Source organism: Entelurus aequoreus, linkage group LG08 (assembly GCF_033978785.1).
Source record: "Entelurus aequoreus isolate RoL-2023_Sb linkage group LG08, RoL_Eaeq_v1.1, whole genome shotgun sequence".
Taxonomy (NCBI): domain Eukaryota; kingdom Metazoa; phylum Chordata; class Actinopteri; order Syngnathiformes; family Syngnathidae; genus Entelurus; species Entelurus aequoreus.
The window spans coordinates 23732060-23751927 of record NC_084738.1 but is presented as its reverse complement, the minus strand read 5'-3'; the positions used below and the strand labels follow the sequence as shown (position 1 = coordinate 23751927).

General features: G+C 40.8%; 4 protein-coding genes across 13 annotated transcripts in view; 2 read left to right on the top strand and 2 right to left on the bottom strand.

The window, feature by feature from the left end:
• Nucleotides 1-2781, top strand: part of slc38a10 (solute carrier family 38 member 10) — a 36423-nt gene extending 33642 nt beyond the window's left edge. For all 4 annotated transcript variants that reach the window (XM_062056045.1, XM_062056047.1, XM_062056046.1 and 1 more), the window contains one exon: nucleotides 1490-2781. In XM_062056045.1, the coding sequence (XP_061912029.1) occupies nucleotides 1490-2670 (1181 nt within the window). In that variant the 3' untranslated portion in view covers nucleotides 2671-2781. The remainder of the gene's footprint in view (nucleotides 1-1489) is intronic.
• Nucleotides 1979-5456, bottom strand: ndufaf8 (NADH:ubiquinone oxidoreductase complex assembly factor 8). Its single transcript, XM_062056056.1, has 3 exons — nucleotides 5215-5456; nucleotides 3538-3648; nucleotides 1979-3472 (listed from the first exon to the last, which is right to left on the bottom strand). The coding sequence occupies exons 1-3, from the start codon at nucleotides 5293-5295 to the stop codon at nucleotides 3452-3454; spliced, it is 213 nt and encodes a 70-aa protein (XP_061912040.1). The 5' UTR covers nucleotides 5296-5456; the 3' UTR covers nucleotides 1979-3451.
• A 99-nt stretch (nucleotides 5457-5555) lies between these two features.
• tepsin (TEPSIN adaptor related protein complex 4 accessory protein) lies at nucleotides 5556-17374 on the top strand. Of its 7 annotated transcripts, none has more exons than XM_062056052.1 (13): nucleotides 5557-5695; nucleotides 5984-6056; nucleotides 6141-6232; nucleotides 6300-6393; nucleotides 6468-6535; nucleotides 6613-6694; nucleotides 8084-8155; nucleotides 8238-8429; nucleotides 8505-8691; nucleotides 8754-8867; nucleotides 12390-12468; nucleotides 16205-16339; nucleotides 16429-17372. In XM_062056052.1, the coding sequence occupies exons 1-13, from the start codon at nucleotides 5657-5659 to the stop codon at nucleotides 16891-16893; spliced, it is 1692 nt and encodes a 563-aa protein (XP_061912036.1). In that variant the 5' UTR covers nucleotides 5557-5656; the 3' UTR covers nucleotides 16894-17372. The 7 variants fall into 7 exon arrangements, with proteins under 7 accessions (XP_061912035.1, XP_061912033.1, XP_061912034.1 ...); XM_062056053.1 differs by having other exon boundaries at nucleotides 5611-5695; nucleotides 6002-6056; nucleotides 16429-17373; XM_062056051.1 differs by having other exon boundaries at nucleotides 5556-5695; nucleotides 5984-6232; nucleotides 8084-8140; nucleotides 8241-8429; nucleotides 16429-17374.
• A 344-nt stretch (nucleotides 17375-17718) lies between these two features.
• On the bottom strand, nucleotides 17719-19418 carry si:dkey-21c1.1 (uncharacterized protein LOC100150256 homolog). The gene is made up of 3 exons (XM_062056038.1): nucleotides 18833-19418; nucleotides 18498-18603; nucleotides 17719-18334 (listed from the first exon to the last, which is right to left on the bottom strand). The coding sequence occupies exons 1-3, from the start codon at nucleotides 18847-18849 to the stop codon at nucleotides 18077-18079; spliced, it is 381 nt and encodes a 126-aa protein (XP_061912022.1). The 5' UTR covers nucleotides 18850-19418; the 3' UTR covers nucleotides 17719-18076.
• Nucleotides 19419-19868: the final 450 nt, after the last annotated feature.

The window sequence follows — 19868 nt, the reverse complement described above, 5'->3', positions numbered from 1 at the left end:
GAATTAAAAATGAAAGACGACAAACAGTTCCCTTAAATTCAGAAGCATGGAATTGTCCACATATCTTGTTGAAGAAAGAATATAAATTAAAGAATTAAGGGCAGACTTATACTACACAATTTAAGCCTTGCTGCAGTACTACCAACATCTCAAATCCAGTTTGACTAATGCTCTGATCCCTACTTAAGCACACACATTGTTAATGCACAAGCACCTGTACTTAATACAGACATGCTTATCACCATTTATTATTGATAACAATCACCGTGCATAATAGAAATAAACAGGAGTAGTAATAGGCCACAGTTAACAATAGAGATGCAACGATTACATATTTTGACTCTCCGATTACCGTCTGAGTAATAATCACGATTATCTTAATTATTTTGCATTGATTATTTTTACAAGAAAATAATTCTGGAAATCACGTTGCTTAGAGATTTGGCTGTGGTATTTTACTGTCTGACTGACCGTAATCAAATACCAGTAAAAAAATAATCAATACAAACAAAAAGTATAATAAATATATTTATTAATTAATAATTGTATTATTAAAATAGGAATTATAAACTAAAATGTTTTTGCCATCAACTGTCATCTGTGAATATTATTTTTTAATAATCAATGTGTTAACTAAAATGCACATAATTAGAGCCCATGGTATAGTGATTATTTTACAAGCTCCTGATATGTTAGTGTTTTACACTTGCTATATTAATTTACAATGCCTATAATTTATTTAACACAGACAGGAAGAAGCCATCTCTAATGTTAAATGGTCGCCAAATAAAGCCCTGGACAGGAGTACCTGTTGCTACTTGTTTACACTATATTGACTCAATGCTAAGCTACTGATTGTATGTGACACCTTTATATTCAACTCCATACCAACTCAGTTCTTCATTAAATAACTCGCTACTAACATATTCAGTTAGTACGGTATGTATTACCTTTACTTTCACAGGTAAAGCTGCACCATATTGAATGTATTGAACCGTTTAGTTGTAACCTTTTGGCAGGTTTGGTTTTGTAAATGGGTGAGTCGTCTTCTTCAATGACTCCTTGGTGGTTTTTGAGGAACCCAAAATGTCCCCTTGCTGCTGATTTCAGCCTTTTTGGAGGGCGGAAACAATTCATTGCTTTGCCTGCTGCCATTTTTAAGCTAATGTAGAATACTAAAGTGTCTTGTCAATAGGTGTGTATAAGCACGTGCACCGCTGGTGCAACTTTGTTTTCGTTTCGTGCAGGTTGTGCCGAAGATAACGTGCCAGCATTATGTTTGTTTATAGTGAGTGAAAAGGACTGAAACACTTGGTGTAGTTGAGTCTTTGCGAATAAACAACCGTGACATTTTTAATCAAGGTTAAAAGTTAAACTGGTCAATCATTGCAACCCTTGTTAACAAGTGTCTCTGTAATTTTATCCATAATGTGTGCTTAGGATTCTAAACCTGTGCAACAAGATATTTATTTAACAAATGCTCTTAAAGGTGAGCCGGAGAAAGGCCTCCAGGAACACGAGGAAGAGGCAGAAGGAGGAGCGGTAAAGCCCAGAGAGTCGGAGCTGGCCGCAGACGTCAAGGATGCAGCAGGAGCCGAGGCTCAGCAAGCTGTTGTTGCCAACCCTCATGTTGTGGTCCAGAATGCAGGTCAGGCTGAGAACAAGGGAGCAGAGGTAGCAATATTAAATGTTCCAGCAGCTTACAAAGAAAACAACCCAGATGCGCCCAAAGCTGAGTCCCATCAGCAGAGTGAGCTTGGGACGAGAGGAGTGCCCTTAATGAGGAACATACCTGAGGGCCATCAGCCTGTAGCCCAAAATGAAAAGGTAGCCCATCTTAAAGATGAGGAGCACAAGATGGACGAGGAAAAAGAGAACATGAAACAAAGAGAGAAGGACAATGAGGCCCGGGTTAGACTGGAACAAGAACAACTTGATAGGGAGCTTAAGGAAAAGGTGGCCAGAGAACAGGAGTTGGAAAACAAGAAAGCAGAAAGATTAGAAAAAGAACATCAGGAGAGAGAAGCACAGGAAAAGCTGGCCGCAGAGCAAGAGAGACTTGAGAGAGAAAAGATAGAGAATGAAGTACAGGCCCGGGTGGAAAAGGAACGACAGGAAAGGGAGAAGAGAGAAAAAATGGAGAAAGAGAAGGCACTAAAAGAGGTATTAGCACAGGAGAAGGCTGCCAAGGAGAGACGCCAGCAGGAGATTAAGAAAGCAGACAATGAAATAGTTGAGAGGGAAAAAAAGAAGGCGCAGGAGAGGTTAGCCCTACTGGAGCGAGACCTGGAAGTCCAAAACGCTGCACAGGAGGCTCAGAGAAAAGACAGCGAAGCTTTGAAGAAAGGAGGACGAGACCTCAAAGAGAACGTTGCTGCTCAGGCGGACCCCAGAGAGGGTGCCGAAGAAGGGGCCGTCAAAGCCCAGGCTCACCCTCAGGGCTCCCACGAGAGAGCGAGGGACGAGGGAGAGATGGATTTAAAGCGGAGGCGCAGGGCCGTGGAGGGTCTGAAGATGCCCGAGGTGCCCAGGGCAGTGCAAGGGCTGGAGCCCCTGCTGGACCTAGGGGGCAGTGACCTGCATGTAGCCCTGGAGGAGAAGCTGCTCGCTGGGGCCATGATGCACTCACGGCAGATTAAGCAGACCGCTGAGGATAAGGAGATGAAATAACACATATTCTCTTTTACACTTCTACCTGTACACCCTCCAAAAAAATTGTGGAGACTTTGTTGCCTTATCTTCGCTACTGCCTTCACATTTGTTACAAAGAAATCCCAATACTATTGTTGGACAATGGTTAAATCAAGATGATACCTTCCTTTTGAAATAATGACCAAAATGCTTTTGAAAAAAACAAAGAGTTTGTACATATTAACTTATTTTTGTCATGTGTTGGACAATTGAAGAGATTATTAGATTGTTAAAATGTACATAAATAAACGCAGATACATTCTATTAAGTGTGAATACCTAATGAATATCATGAGTCACTTAAATGTCTTCACCTTTTATTTGTATTTACTTTCTGCATTGTGTCCTCTGCTCACTTGTTTTCCTCCATTACGTTAAGGTGTAAGGCGTACTGTAAATGTGGAATAATGCTCCTTACACAGGTTTTGTTGTCTTTATATGTCTCAATTCAACATAATGTTGGAGCTTTCAGGTAATATATTATCGCACCTTGTAGCATTTTTCTTTCTTGCTGTAGAATTGTAGTACTTAGATATAAACACCTGTGTAATATTAAGAATGTGATGCAGATCATTTTGTCAGCACATGCTTTGCCTTTGTACAGATGTATTTTCTTACTACTTTTCTATTGACATTGTTTTATATGTGCAATTTCATGATAATAAAGGCTAAATGTAAAGTTCATTCACAGTCAAAGTTGTGATCTTGCAGCATTATTCATTTAACATCTTGACTTCCCATGTTTGTTTGTTTTTCCCCATTCATTTCACCGTTTTCTTGGCCTGTAACAAAACAAAGCGTCATCATTTTTTCCACCCAGCAATAACAATATGCATTTGGCACATACCGCATTTGCAAAGCATGTTCTCAATGCTGCAAATTCTTTAGCGCAAAGGTCCTTCTTCAGTTCTTGTTTGCTTGTTGTAGTAGCTGCCACACATTTGCCATAAGCAGTTGCCTAAAGTACAAACGCATGGTACCATAAATGTATTAGTGAAATCCAGTGGTGGGCCGTCAGGCCAGCAAGGCCTTCTCTGCTGGCCTAATATAACCAGAAATCATGATCATAAGATAAAAGTAATTTTTATTTCACTTTCCCAAAATATCTAAAATTATTATTTTCATGTCATATTATGCTCCTTCCAGTGCTGTTGTTTTTAGGTTAGAGTTTGTACCCAATCAGAATTAACTTATGTTGCCATGCTGTACGAAATCTGCCCGGGGCCTTCAGAATCAACAATGCACTGTATGCACTGTAAGTGAACGGCCACATACAGTCGATAGGTAATTGCGATAGCCAATCAGATCACGAGTTGTTGTCAGTAAGGCCTTCTAGCTGGCCTCACGTTGAACGTGACATTTACACGTCCTGTGATTGGATACTCACTGGGACCGTTAGGAAATGAATTTGAGAACACAGAGTTGAGAGACGTATGAATGTGAGTGTGAATGTTGTCTGTCTATCTGTGTTGGCCCTGCGATGAGGTGGCGACTTGTCCAGGGTGTACCCCGCCTTCCGCCCGATTGTAGCTGAGATAGGCTCCAGCGCCCCCCGCGACCCAGAAGGGAATAAGCGGTAGAAAATGGATGGATGGATGGAGTTGAGAGACAGTTGCGATAGCCAATCAGATCACAAGTTGTTGACAGTAGCCTATCTAGGTAGCCTGATGTTAACGAGACTGTGACTGGATACTCACTTGTCATTCCAAAGTGAGAATCCATTCACAAGTTGCAATTTAGCAGGAAGTGGGGAGTGTTGACCCACACAGAAGGAGAACAAAACGTTGATTAGGTGGCAGATATATATTTGCAAGGCCATTTTCAAGGAGGATATTTAAAGAGAAACTACATCTTGTGAGACTATGTTGGCGATGAAATGGGGAAATGCCCGCCATTTCCACTCGAATCAACCGACTGCGAGGGGCTATTCGAATGGGTGCTACGAATTGTGAGTTCAAATATATTATTTCTATATTTTTTCACGTTTGATATGTTTTTTTGCTATTTTAATTTTGACAGTACCACATAAGATATGTTTTAATTGTTGATGCGGGTTTATTGATTTTTAAATGCGCCAGAAAATAACCCGTTTTGTACACTGTTGAGGTGTTTCGATGCACAGTAGTGCGTAAATGTGTTTCTGTATAGTATTTCTCCAGCAATGGTCTTGTGGTGACATCAATGATGGTGTTTTGGGAGGTAATCATTGAAGTCGGACATCACTGAAGGCCTAGGTGGGAAACGCAGGCCCGCCACTGGTGGAATCTAAATATTCAAAATATATCATGCAGTTCTATGCCACTGTCAGCACAATAATAAAAGTGCAGTTAACCGACTACCTCTCTTGACAGTGTCAATTCTTTACGTTATTATAGGAAGATTGTTTAATATTAGATTAAAGATTTGATTGCGTTGCATTTGACTGCTTTCTCCAATACTACCATGTCCAAGTAAGCAAAAATATTCATGACCTATAAAATTGACTTGACTGATTATGACAATCACTAGATTTGTCCATGCTTACCTCTCCCGAACATTGTGCAAACACTTCGGGAAAACGTCTTAATTTCTCCCGGGTGCGATTCCAAACATTTGACCCAGACATGGTCCTGGCAAAAACTGAAACTATATGCAGCTCCTCGATGTTTTGATGTGTCAGCAACCTTTCTAAATAGGTGGAAAAGTGAATAAATCAGGAGTTAGAAGACAACATTTTGTGCCGTATGGACAGCGCCATTGTGTTACGCTGCACAATTTGGAGCAACATGATTCGCTGATAGTCTTGCCAATCAACTGACGACACCACTTTTACGTTGGGTGATTGGTTGTTTTACCGAGCGTTGAAAAGCCAATAGAATTCTTCGTCACTGGTCACTCCGCGGGTTGTGATTGGCTATCTGTCATATCAAGCCCCGCCTTCCGACACCACTGAAAGATGAGGAACCCGCAGCTCGGATTGCAAGATCATGGCTACATTTATGGAGCGGTTTGCTTTCCTCCAAAAAGTAAGTTGTAGTTATACCGGTTATTAGTTAATGAATAACTCATGAGATAAATGACTCCTATGGCTTAATGTTTATTTTTGAAGCTGAGTTGCTAGCAACATAGCGCGCTAGCTAACACTGTCAGAATGCTTAAAATTGGAAAAAATGTCTAACTTAATAGCACCCTTGTTCGTGTCAAAGTATCAGACAAACTAAAAACGCTGTTACGATAAATATATTAGTGAGGAATGACCAACCATGTTTAGTTGAGACTATTTGTGTCAGATCATGTCTCCTACTAATTTAAAGGTCCCAACTCTAATGAAGGCTACAGCAGATGATGAGAGCCCCTGCCCTGGGTACCTTTTCCAAGAGATTGGAAGTATCCTTTGGCATTTTGTTGGACACTGCAACTACAGTACTGGAAATGTACATGCACTGCACCGTTTCCTTAACACTTTTGCAGAAATCTCCCATGAGTCTTCAGCTAATGATCAGTGCTTGCTGGAGTACCTTCTGGAGAGGCTGCAAGTCGAGTCCTGCCATGTCAAACTCAAAGTGAGTCCGCGCATAAATTGACCGTCATGTATTCAAATAGATTTGATTATAGTTTCTTGTGTTTCAGGTGCTCAAGATCTTAGTACATCTGTGCGGCCATGGCTCAAAACATTTCCTCACTGAACTCAGGAGGAACTCCACCTTCATTCAGCAAGCATCAGGTAGGACATAAGTTTGTTCTCCTCCAATTGTTGTCATGTGCTCCTGATCATTCACAGTGTGTCTTGGGTTAAAGTTTACAGTGGCCCTCCTGATCCTATACACGGCCTGGCTTTGTATCAGAAAGTGAGAAAGACAGCACAGGCAAGAAAACGGTTATTAATACCAAGAAGTTACACAGGCAAAGTAATCAAAATAAAAACATTTTCTTGTGTGTATAGGAAGTTGCACGGCTGCTTTTCTCAGATACAATTTCCATCAAAAGTGGAGTCTTCCCGCTCAACATATCAACCCCAACAATGGGTGAGCAATAGCAAATAATTGTATTATAGTCACAGTGAATTATGATGCATATTGTTATGTACAATTACTAACGTAATGGAAATTACACAGGAAAAGGGCAAAAGACTGATAACTTTGCCTCATTGAAAATGTGTCTATTGTAAACAACAGTACAGCTAGTGAAACATTATAAAAATGGCACCCATTACCCCCCTGCTTGGCACTCAGCATCAAGGGTTGTTAATTGGGGGTTAAATCACCAAAAAGTATTCCCGGGCGCGGCCACCGCTGCTGCTCACTGCTCCCCTCACCTCCCAGGGGGTGATCAAGGGTGATGGGTCAAATGCAGAGAATAATTTCGCCACACCTCGTGTGTGTGTGTGACAATCATTGGTACTTTAACTTTAACACATGAGTTTCACACCAACAACTGAGTGGGTGCAACCAGTATTTTAAAGTGCATGCAGAGGTACAGTGGATACAGCTGCAGGATGCTGGTCAACCACCTGTGTGAATTTGCCTCCCCAACATGTCCAAATCTCCCCAAACATGTCCCAATCGTTTGTGCTGCAAACATGTTTGTTTGTGCCTTTTAAGTTACTCTTGTCCATATCACCCAAACATTTTCCATTCGTTTGTGCTTTGTGTGGTATAGTTTGTGCTGGAATTTTTTTGGTCTAACTATTATAGTTTTCAAGTTATTAACGTTTCAATATTCATAACCAGCCCCCACCTTGTCAAATTCTCCCCACACCAATCACAATCGTTTGTGCTTGTTTGTACTACAAAAGTTCCGTTTGTGCCATTACAGAAGTTACTAATATTTTTTTGGTATTAATATGTAATTAAGTTGTCATTAATCTAACTATGTTGACTCTCTCCCCAAACTATGTTATGTATGTGCTTGTTTGTCCTGCAAAAATGTTTGGTCGAACTATTCGAGTTTTCAAGTTATTAACATGGTGTGATTCCTAACCAGCTCCATAAAACGTTAATAACCTAAAAACTATAATAGTTGGACTAAAATCTTTGCAGCACAAAAGCATGGGACAAGTTTGGAGAGTTTTTTTTACATCGTTGGGGGGTTGAAGTTATGATTAACTCGTTAATTACATGTTAATAATATAAAACCACAAAACGTTAACTTAAAAAAAATTGCAGTACAAACAACTGGGATTGGTATAGGGAGGTTTTGACAAGGTGGGGGGTCTGGTTATAAATATTGAAACGTTAATAACTTAAACACTAATAGTTAGATCAAAACTCTTTGCAGCACAAACGAATGGAACAAGTTTGGGCGATATTGACAGCTATGATACTTTGAAAACTGCCATTTTGTGGAGTTAATACAACTACGAAAAAAATGTAGCAGCTTCATATTCATGTGCATCATTGTCGCTCTCGTTCCAGGTATGGGATCGGCAGCCACACACAGGTCAGCAATGCAGGGCTTTGGTTACAATCCAGGTAAGAAAGGAACATGTGAGTCACATTCTATACACATATTCTCCTCTTTTTTTTCTTTGTTTTTATCATGGTTTATTTTTCTCTCTTTTATTTTTAGCAGGTACTGACTCCCTTCTGGATAAGATCCAAAAAGCTGCAGAAGTGGTGGCCAGTGCTGTCCTACCACCTATTGAACACCAGGGCATCCGGCTTCATGACAACCACTACCGGGCTGTAGTGGCACCCTCAGCGCCAATAGAAGTAGCTGTGCCAGCATGTGCCTACAGTCTGTCTGCTCGCAAACCTAAAGGTCTGACATTGCTGGTGTGATGAGAACATGTCGCTAGGTAGATTCAATTTTACTCCCTATGTGTGTTTACTACAGGGGGGACAAAGCGATGTCCAGGCCAGGTGGGAGGCGGATGGGAAGAAATTGACAGTGGCAACACGTCCTCTCACCACTCATCCCAGGACATTTCAACCTGTAGCCGAGCCTCCGGGGGCAGTAAATCGGCGTGCACCGATAGCCAATCAGGAGCCAGTAGAGAAAGCAGTGGGGACCTATCGGAACGGTGAGTTTATTTCGAAATGTAGTAACATCTAAGATCTCTTTCGTGCATATCTGGTTATAAAGGGTGGAAGCCTTGCAACTGGGGGACTGTGGCCAGGAGATGGCGCTCATCGGCAAGCTGACTGAAGGATCCAGAGTGTTTCTGTCCACTGAGGAGAGCCAACACTTTGTCAAAAAGTCAGTGCAAATATATATTATATTCAACTTAAAGTGGAACCTCTAACCTCGCCATGCAGTTTGTAATTTAGTATAATCTTAATTTTATGAACAGACTTGTCTTCAAAGTTGCATACAACTTCAAATTAAAAGTTGGCATGCTTTAAAAGTTAGGTAAGTATTTTTTTTACAAGTGTAAAATATTTGAGCCAAAAAAATAAAATAAAAAGCGAGGCGTGCTTGCGCCTTTGTCATTATTTTAGTTTATGATGTAATGGCTGCTGTCAAACGTTAAAAAAAATTAGCGATTATTTACACACGCACGGGCGATTAAAACAACATTCTTTTCCATGCATGTCTGCTCTGATTTTAGATATAATCGACATATCAGTGTATTATATCACTATATTGATGCACAGATGTGTTATAATAGTATGAAGTCAGTTTGATGTGGGTCAAACCACACCCGGAAGTGACGCCATTTCTCCATAGCTCATGAAGTGAATAGATGTGCGTTTGCTAAAAAAAATAAATATTGTCTACGCTAAAAACAAGACAACATTCAAATTTATACAAAGCATAAACAAACGTTTATTGCGTCTTAAAGTTTAGTAATAATATTTTACACTATTTGTTAGATATAATTCGCCCTATCCCCACTATTATAAAGCCACTAGCATCAGCCTTGTGACAGAGTGAGACTTCCTTTTTTGCCTTGGTTACATATTATCTCTGTGCCACATGTTGTCTCAGTTAAGCACAAGAAGAGGGTGAGGAAACTGAAAGGCATACAGAGATTGTAACGTTAGAGATTAAACATTAGAGTATCGCAGTAAATAGACATAACGCACTAAATATGTAAGTGATTAATTGCGATTAACACAAAGATTTGATGCCCCACCTTGTTGTCATATCAACAGCTGTTTAGTTATTTTTACACCAGTATGACATAAGGGATGGTGAAATACTGTTTGGAACATTGTCTGTACAGTTAGTACAGTAAAGACTATTAGCTTACATTACATTAACGACAAAATAGAGGAAAACACAAATAAGCCACGTGAGCTCTGGAAAATTCTCAACAACCAGCTTCCTGGTTGCAGCCAGAAACTTAAAACCAAACTCACCAACATCAGCATCAAGGGTGACTCCCTCATTACAGACAAAATGGAGGTAGCTAGCAAACTTAACACCTTTTTCACCAGCATAGCCGCAACTCTTGTCAACAAGCTGTCCCACCACTCTGGTCGCTTTGGTGTAGAACACATTAAAGCCTTCTACAGAAAGCTAGGAGTATCCAACGATGATTTCAAATTAGAAATGGTCACAGCTGATGAGGTGTTTAAAAAATTGAGCGCGCTCCACCCAAACAAGGCCTCCGGCCTTGATAATATTCCCTCCAGATTCCTCAGGGACTCTGCCTCCATCATTGCCCCGATCATCACGCACATAATAAACCTATCAATTACACAAGGCCAAGTACCAAAAGATTTTAAGATAGCAAGAGTAACTCCCCTCTTTAAAAAAGGAAGCAAATTGGAACCTGGCAACTACCGACCTGTTTCTATTCTCAGTTCCATTTCGAAAGTAATGGAGAAAATAGTTTATGAACAGGTCGATAGTTACCTTGCCACTAATAAACTCATGTACAAATTCCAATCCGGCTTCAGAACTAACCACTCCACTGACACATGCCTTCTCTATCTGACCGACCACATGAAACATGAGGTGGACGCGGGCAAATATTGCGGCATGGTCATGCTGGACCTTCAGAAGGCCTTTGACACCGTTAACCACGCTATACTGTTGGATAAGCTCAGAGCAATCGGATTTAACAAAACCTCTTGGAGCTGGATGCAATCTTACTTAGAGGGGAGGGAGCAGGTGGTAGAGGTAAACGGCACCGTGCCCCTCCCCCCCTCTCGGTGAGCTGTGGAGTCCCCCAAGGCAGTATATTGGGACCTTTACTGTTCCTAATATACATAAACGACTTGTCATCGGCATGCGACTGTGAATTGTTTTTGTTTGCGGATGACTCTGCCCTGCTGGTATCTGACAAGGACAAGTCACAGGTGGAGAAAATCCTCAGTGCTGAGCGCTGTAGAACTTGCACCTGGCTCGCTGACAACAAGCTATCCATACACTTGGGTAAAACGGAATCCATCCTGTTTGGGTCCCACATCAACCTTAAGAAAGTCAATGACTTCACTATAAAAGTGGGTGACATTGTTATCACCAGGAAAGATGAGGTCACCTACCTAGGTTCCATTCTAGAGGCTAACCTTTCCTGTGATAAAATGGCAACCAAGGTAATCAAAAAGGTTAACCAACGAATGAGATTTCTCTACAGAATCTCATCTCTGGTCAACAAAAGCACCATGAGGATTCTGGCGGGAACTCTCGTTCAACTCTTTTTCGATTACGCATGCACCTCCTGGTACCCTAGCACCTCCAAAACCCTCAAATCTAAACTCCAAACATCCCAGAACAAGCTAGTCAGGTTACTTCTAGACCTCCACCCCGGATCCCACCTCACTCCTACCCACTTCTCCAAAGTGGGCTGGCTCAAGGTGGAGGACAGAGTTAAACAACTTGCACTGAGCCTAGTCTATAAAATCCACTACACCTCCCTGATACCGAAGTACATGTCAAACTACTTCCTTAACGTAAATGACCGCCATAACCACAACACTAGGGGGAGCTCCACTAACCACGTTAAACCCAGATTCCGAACTAACAAAGGTCTTAACTCATTCTCTTTCTATGCCACATCAATGTGGAATGCGCTCCCAACAGGTATAAAAGAAAGGGCATCTCTCTCCTCCTTCAAAACCGCAATAAAAGTTCACCTCCAGACAGCTACAACCCTTAACTAACACCCTCCCCGGATTGCTAATAATCAAACGTAAACAATCAAATGCAGATACTTTTTCTTATGCCTTCTGATCTCTCTCTCTCTCTCTCTCTACCTACCTCTACTACTTGCTGTCCATATCCTACCCCCCTCCACACCCCTGATTGTAAATAATTCAATGTGATTATCTTGTGTGATGACTGTATTATGATGATAGTATATATCTGATAGTATATATCTGTATCATGAATCCATTTAAGTGGACCCCGACTTAAACAAGTTGAAAAACTTATTCGGGTGTTACCATTTAGTGGTCAATTGTACGGAATATGTACTTCACTGTGCAACCTACTAATAAAAGTCTCAATCAATCAAAAAGCTACGGAAATTGTATTTTATATTTTTAAATTCCAACATATTAGACCAGCGCTTTTAAAGTTAAAGTACCAATGATTGTCACACACACACTAGGTGTGGTGAAATTTGTCCTCTGCATTTGACCCATCCCCTTGATCACCCCCTGGGAGGTGAGGGGAGCAGTGGGCAGCAGCGGTGCCGCGCCCGGGAATAATTTTTGGTGATTTAACCCTTTTGAACTGCTTGTGTTTGATATTAGAGGTTCCACTCTGGTTTGAGCTCCGTCTATGAGTTATTTATTAGCATTTCTGTCTTTGGTTCAACCCTGTCAGGTGCTCCACTCTTAACTGTGAGGTTGTGGTGGAGTTGCTCTCAAGCCAGCTGCAAGATTCCACAAACACAATTAAGATGGTAAGGACCATTGTCTTGTCCGCACACTCCACTTTTTGTGATATTCAGTTTTTGATGTACGTTTTTAGTTGTTGTATATTGTCTCGGTTAACGTCATATATTGCGCATAAGAAACTAGTCAGTTTGCCCGCATACAATTAAGAATCAAATGCCCAAACAAAAAATACCGCGCTTTGGAGACTCCTTCTCTGTGCTTTTTTCAATGAGTACAGCTGCAAAAAAAGTCACCATGGGACCACATTGATAAAGAAAGTGAGCAACATTTTTTTTATTCAAGAAAGACCTAGAAGTTAGAAGTAAAAAGGTGGTGTCTGCGTTCCCTTTTCTTCCTCTCTCTGCTCATTGCCGTCTTTGCCCAATAATAGTCATATTAATATAAGTAGTAGTCTTTATAAATGTTAATTTATCCTTTAAAAAAAATTGTTTACTAATCAATCCGACAAAATAATACACAATAATACCCTAATAAGACAATTACAATTCCAAAACCAAACCTGGCCCAGCAACATTCAGAATAGTAATCAACAGAGCAATTGAGAGGACACACAAACATGACACAAAACAATCCAAAAGTAGTCAAACAAAAATAAATAATATCAACAACAGTATCAAAATGTATCAAATCCCAACATAACAGTGATTAGAAATCCCTCATTTACATTATCATCACAGCCATTTATAAAAAATAAAATAATATTTAAAAAAAAAGAACAATATTGTCACAGTGACTTACTCTGTATCGCATCTCATAAGTTTGACAACACATTGTGTCCAATATTTTCCACAAAGATAAAATAATTCCTATTTTAGGTTCATTTAATAGTTAAAACAAATTTAAATAATGGATCCCATATTCTAATACGTGACTCATTATTATCTAAACTAAATGCAGTTGTTTCTACTGATATCATTTCCATAGCTTGTGTATACCAGTCAGTATGAGTTGGACTATCAACATCTATCCATTATTTTTTTACTATTACTGTTTTTTTTATGATGCATATTGAAAGAAATGCATTTTTACTCTTTGATGACTTGTGACTAAATTGATGCAGATCATCAAGAATACAAGTTTGCAGTGTTATTGGGATGTTTATATTTAGGAATGTGATTGCTTCTTTTGTTTTTTTCAACCATAACTATTTAATTCTCTGACATTCCCACAATAAATGAATGTATCCTTTTAATCTGTCATCTATAAGTATTTATAATTGTTTTCTGCATGTAAAACAATAATTACAGTAATACCTCAATTTACGAGCTTAATTGGTTCTGTGACAGAGCTCTTAACTCAAAACACTTGTATTTCAAATCAACGCCTCCCATTGAAATGAATTGAAATCAGTTTAATTGGTGCTTGCCCCCTCCATCCACCCCCAAAAAGAGCACAATTTTAACATGTGACATGCCTTTTAAAAAGAAAAACAAACTTTTAGATAAGACGTATTGGATGAAAAACAATACAATAGAATATACTACAAACAATTATAATAGTTGTATGATGTAATATAATAATATTGGACATCATTTACCTTAAAGAGTGGACTTCCACAGTATTTCCTTCCAGCTTCTCCCTATCGAATCCCCTGTTGATGCGACAGATGAGTAGGCAGACAAGTCATTTAGCGAGATGGGTCCTCATGTGAGAATGAAGACTAATTGGCGATGCACACAATTGGCCACAAGAGAAGGAACCCAAAGTGGAACTCTTGTTTCCTTCTCTCCTTCTTGGACTGAATGTTAATTGCTCTGTTGGTTTCTAAATTATTTATGTCTTGTGCACCCTGCTGCCTCCAAATAGCTCTGTCCTGGGCTTTTGCTTCCCATGAGTTCACAGTGAAGTTGCAATTCTTACGGTTTGCCTTCAGAGTGTCTTTGTACCTCTTGAAAGGTCTCCCCTTACTGCGGTGCCACTGCTTCAACTGTCCGTACAGTAGCATCTTTAGAATCCTGTTGTCTTCCAATATGTCCTGTCCATCTCAGTTGGCACTTGATGATCAAGCACTCAATAATGGGGAGGCCACACTTTTCCAGAATTTGCAGGTTAGACTCTGTCTTGCCACTTGATGTTGCAGATCCTCAGCAGACAACGCTGGTAAAAAATATTTCAACAGTTTGATGGGCAGGTGGTAGGTGGTCCATGTCTCACAACAATAGAGGAGTAAGCTCAGGGCCACGGCTCTGTACACAGCAAACTTGGTGGAGAGACGTATGCCGTGGACTTGCCAGAGTGTCTTTATTAGTTGGCTGAAGGCGGCACTTCCCTTTCCAATGCTCTGCATCATCTTAGCATCCAGGGATTTGTTGCTGGTAACGGTGTTACCCAGATTGCAGAACTTTTCCACAGTCTGTGTTGTTGATTATATGATGAGGTTGTGCATTAGAAGACAGTATGGTGATTCGCTTTCTTCCAATGGTTGGAAAACAAAGTTATGTCCATTTCTAGCTATAAGCTCGGGCTATCGAAACTGGGATATTTGCTACGCCAACTAATGACCAATGAGACCGCTGTGAAGTACCTAGAAGTCTGGCTTGACTGTGAACTTAACTTTAAATTAAATATTGACTATATCATTAAGACTACATACTCCTGCTTAATGCCACTATACAGACCATCAAACTGTTTTACATTTCAAGTCAGAAGGAAAATCTCTCAATTTATTTTACCAATTAGAGTTTTTCGGACATTGTTTATTTTAATACCTATGATATACACATTAAACCTCTTAATGTTTTGTTTAACACCCTGGGTAGATTTATTTGAAGTTGTCTATAGCGAACTCATCACTGTCATTTATACACCCAGCTCAACTAGCTCCATCCTGACAAGCGACGGCTGTACCACTGGTTTCTATTTATTTTCAACTGTATTTATTTTAATCTACCAGCATATTTGAAATGTTTTCTTGTGCCCTTTACATCATTCTACCCTCTAAGACACTCAATATCCTACATTTACTGTCCCTACTGTTCATAAAGAGCTGGCCCGGAGGTCCTTTTCTTTTAGAGCCCCCTTTGATTGGAATCATCTGCCTGTCTCTCTGAGGTCTATCAACCATTGGTCCCTTCAAAATGTCTCTTTTTGTTTATCTTAAAACGGAATGCCACTGTATGTAGTATGTCCTTGGTTGGAATTTAATTGAATACTATTATATTTATTTTACTGCATTATATGTTATTCTGTTGTAAATATTATAAATTCTGAGAGAGTTGTGTGAGCTGAGAGGTATCTGAGCAAAATTGTCTTTAATGATTGTCTGTAATTGTTTGTTGTGTAACTTGTCCTGTGTTGTACTGTATTGTGTTAATTTTAAATGTCTCTGGTCACCCTTGAAAACGAGATGCTGCATCTCAAGGGGTTTTCCATTAATACATTCAAATACAACATTCTTAAATTCAGATACCACTGTATTCTCTATAATATGGGTTGTGTACATGCTTTTTTAAGGGAAATTGCTTCTAAATGGTCCCTAGTGTGTGAATGTGAGTGTGAATGTTGTCTATCTGTGTTGGCCCTGCGATGAGGTGGCGACTTGTCCAGGGTGTACCCCGCCTTCCGCCCGAATGCAGCTGGGATAGGCTCCAACACCCCCCGCTACACCGAAAGGGACAAGCGGTAGAAAATGGATGGATGGATGCTTCCGTTTTAGTATGTTAGTTAATGTCTGACCTTTTGGAACGAATTACTAACTAAAACCAAGGTATTACTGTATTTTGTTTTTCTTTTTTCCTGCAGAGAGCGCTGTGTGCTGTCTCCTGCCTCATGACCACTGACCTGCTGTCCTTGGAGCAAATTTTTGGGGCTACCCAACGCCGGCTCTGTCAGCTCAGTGAAGGCCCTGCTGGACCTGCAGCCAACAAAGCTACTAAGGTACAAGAGCCTTTTGGAGACTTTAAAATGGAGACAGCTGACTAAACAAAAGGAGATAGTAGCGCTGTTGTTCTATCTGCTTCTACCAGATCCTGCGACAGTTCAAGGCTTTGATGGGTGGAGCTCACAATGCTGCCAAACTGGATCCAGCCAACAGCAGCCATACATCACACAATCATGTCCCTCACCCACCATCGTCGTTCAATGTAAACAGTGTCTCCTCACAGGAGTTCATAAACAATAAGGAGAAACTTCTTCCAACCGAGCAACAACTGGCTCTTGATCCTGTTAGAACTGCTAAGATGGAGGCAGCTGAAGAAGAGAGCGCACCTTGCATGGAGTCTTTAAGCGTGCAACAATGTGTCAGCAAACTGTCCCTCTTCACTGGTATGAACTTGGTCACCAGGGGGAGGCCTCCGTATGAGACTACAATCTCCCACATCGACATAGACTCTGTAGAGGACAATCAACCTGTGCACAAGTGCAAAGGTCCGGATACTGTTGTGTCAGACGGCAGCCAACAGGCATCGGCCTTCTTGTTTCTGAACTCTTGACATCTAACAAGACCTTTTTACAAAAAAAGAGTCAAGGGGTCTCATCGTGGTTAAATAGTATATATTTGTTGGTTTGTTATTTTTATGAAAATTTAAACAAATTAGGTCAACATGTGAGACATGAAGTGCATGCTTTGTCTCTGTTGTATTGAGTGGATAAGGTCTGAAGACAGCTTATCCACTAAGGGTTTTTATCTCAGGATTCGTTTTAAGCAACAACAAAAACCACCTCCACAGCACATCCTGAACCTCCGACTCGCACTTTGCACTAAAATTAGCCTTGCTAACCTAGAATTGTCTTCCGTTTAGTATTAGATGGCTGCAAAACGTATGGTTGTGAGTATTTATTGTGGGAAGCTTGTGTCGATCACCACAAAAGCGGTGCTAGAGAGCATGGCTACAAAATTGATTTGTCAGAAAGTAAAATTTGAATGAGTACGTATTTAAATAATGTGCTTCATCATGTAAATAAAAATATTAACATTCAACGGGTTGCATGCCTACTCATGAATCAAATCCACTAAATGTTCTTAAAGCAGGAATGGCAAAATTATGCAGAGCAACTGGCACGTTTCCCGTGGGGAAAAAAAGTCTAAACCTGCTATGGTTCAGTTATGTTAATAGTTAAAATTAACCACAATTTAGTTCCAATGATGTGAGGAGACACTTGGGGCAAGCCGAAACTACAAAAGTGATGACTTAAAATTTCATAAAGGCTGAACTAGTTTTAGTATTTCCCTTTAAATGTTGAATACAGTTATAAATAGGTACAGGTAAGTAAAACATTCAGGACTTTAAAATATGAGGTGAAAAAATACAAACAAGTTTTGATTAAAGTGCTATGCTTTATTTACTTTGCAAGCACTTTGGATCATACTTCTCTCGTGATTAGCACCAATGAACATGTCCACACATCAATGCACGCATGTTAAGAGAATGATACCTCTTCTTAAAGTGCACAGGGTGCGTACACATACACACGCACATACATATCAATACTGCACAGTAAACCACAGTGGCTGGGCCATGTAAAGGCAAATGTGCTTATGGTCTTCACAAATGGTATATATGGCATAGTGGGAATGAGCTTTACAGCCAGTATTCTGTAAACCTCGCCGTTCATTTGAACCCAAGGGTGGCGCTCATGGAGTGGCCGACTCGGTGAGGGACCCAGGAAAGGGGGTCATGTCGAGCCCGGGCGGCCTCTGGTCTGTAGACTGCTGAAGTGCGCCTCCCTCAGGACTCTGTTGATGGAGTCGTAGGAGAAAGTGCTGCCGTTGCCATGGAAACCGTGCTCCACGGAGACGGCAGAGTCCTTGGGCTTCGTGCTGGGGGAGTACTGGTGGATGCGGTTGCTCTGGCTGTGTATGCACGGCCTGCTGGTGGCCACCGGTGCTCTCTCTGTGCTGCAGGTCCCATTGCTGCTGTCGCTGCTCGAAGACTGCAAATACAGGGACGTACAGAAACGGGCTTTCACTTGAGAGCCTCGTAAATAAAACACGCACGCCATTCTCACTGTGCATACGATGCGGTGTCTGCAAAATATGTACAGTAACGTGAAAAAACCCCAACTTCGATTGGTAAGAATGTACATTCTCACACACCTCTGAGTCCAAATCTGACACAAGCAGGCAGGGGCCACCTCCTGACCTCTTGGCCTGAGGACTCAGCTGTTGAGTCTCTTCATTGTCACTGCTTCTAAGGCGCTTCCTGGGTATAGCAAAAAAATAAAAAATAGCAGTGGGAGTATTGCACTTTTCTTTTTAGTGACGAAAACGTGTTCAAGTGACGAGATCAGTGGAGGTGGGAGGGGGGCTTCAAAAAGAAAAGAGGAACCAAAAATAGCAACATAGTTACATGATGACAGGACATTGATGATTCACCAGCGGAACATAAATATATATTTACCACTTTCAATACTGTACAAAAATGGGCTTACCTGTTATCTGTCAGCATATTGCAACAACCTTGGTAGATTTCTTTGTTTTGGGTGAAAAGGGGGGAATTTAAACGTCAAGCTCGGCTACAGCTCCACCTACCATATCGCAGAGAGTAATAGTTAAGACGTAAGACCTCTCATCTTGCGTGGTTATTAGTGTGCACGCCAGGGAGCTGCAGCCCAGATCAATGGACAGTTGTTCCAATAGAAAAAGAGTCCGAAGTACTTGTGGCCGGCAGTCCGCCTAAATAGCCGCACTTAGGTAGTGAGAATCCCGAGGAAGTGTCGACATGACAGCCGAGCTAACACAGTCACAGCTAACTGTTTTAGCTAACTACCCGCACTGTGACTAAGTTCTTCCGCTGTCGTATTCCGCCCGCTTTGCTGAAAAAAAGGGTGTCGGCATAAAAACCGAACACGACAATCTGTCACCCCTCTCAAAAAAAAAAAGCTCAAGTCAAAAAAAAAAAAAGATGAACACAAGGATATTCAAGTTGTCGAGTCGCACAGACGACACTTTAGCTTTCGTAATGACTACTAGTTGGTAACGTTTCCTTGATGTCACTCGTAGCTCCGCCTTTCTGTTGTGGTGACGTCACACGGCAGAAGGCGGAAGTATCAAAGTAGTTTCAAAGCAGCTGTGGGGCCTTGAATTATTTTTCTCTTTTATTTCTCCGTTTCTTTTATGAATCAATTATTTCCTCACGGTGCTATGTTTCAAAGGTAGGGAAGCTTTGACACTAAAATAACAAAACAAAACGCCGTGACTGCTATGTATGACTGCCACAGTTTGTTATGTAAATGATGGCTGTTGCCCTCAATGACCCTTACTATACATTTCTTTTGTCTTCCATAGACTTAGACTTCCGTTTATTGTCATTCAAATTTGAACTTTACAGCACAGATAAGAACGAAATTTCGTTGCATTAGCTCGTTGTAGTGCAGGATAAAAGTATGGAGCCCTTAAAGGGACATGGATTGATTAACGTGGACCCCGACTTAAACAAGTTGAAAAACGTATTCGGGTGTTACCATT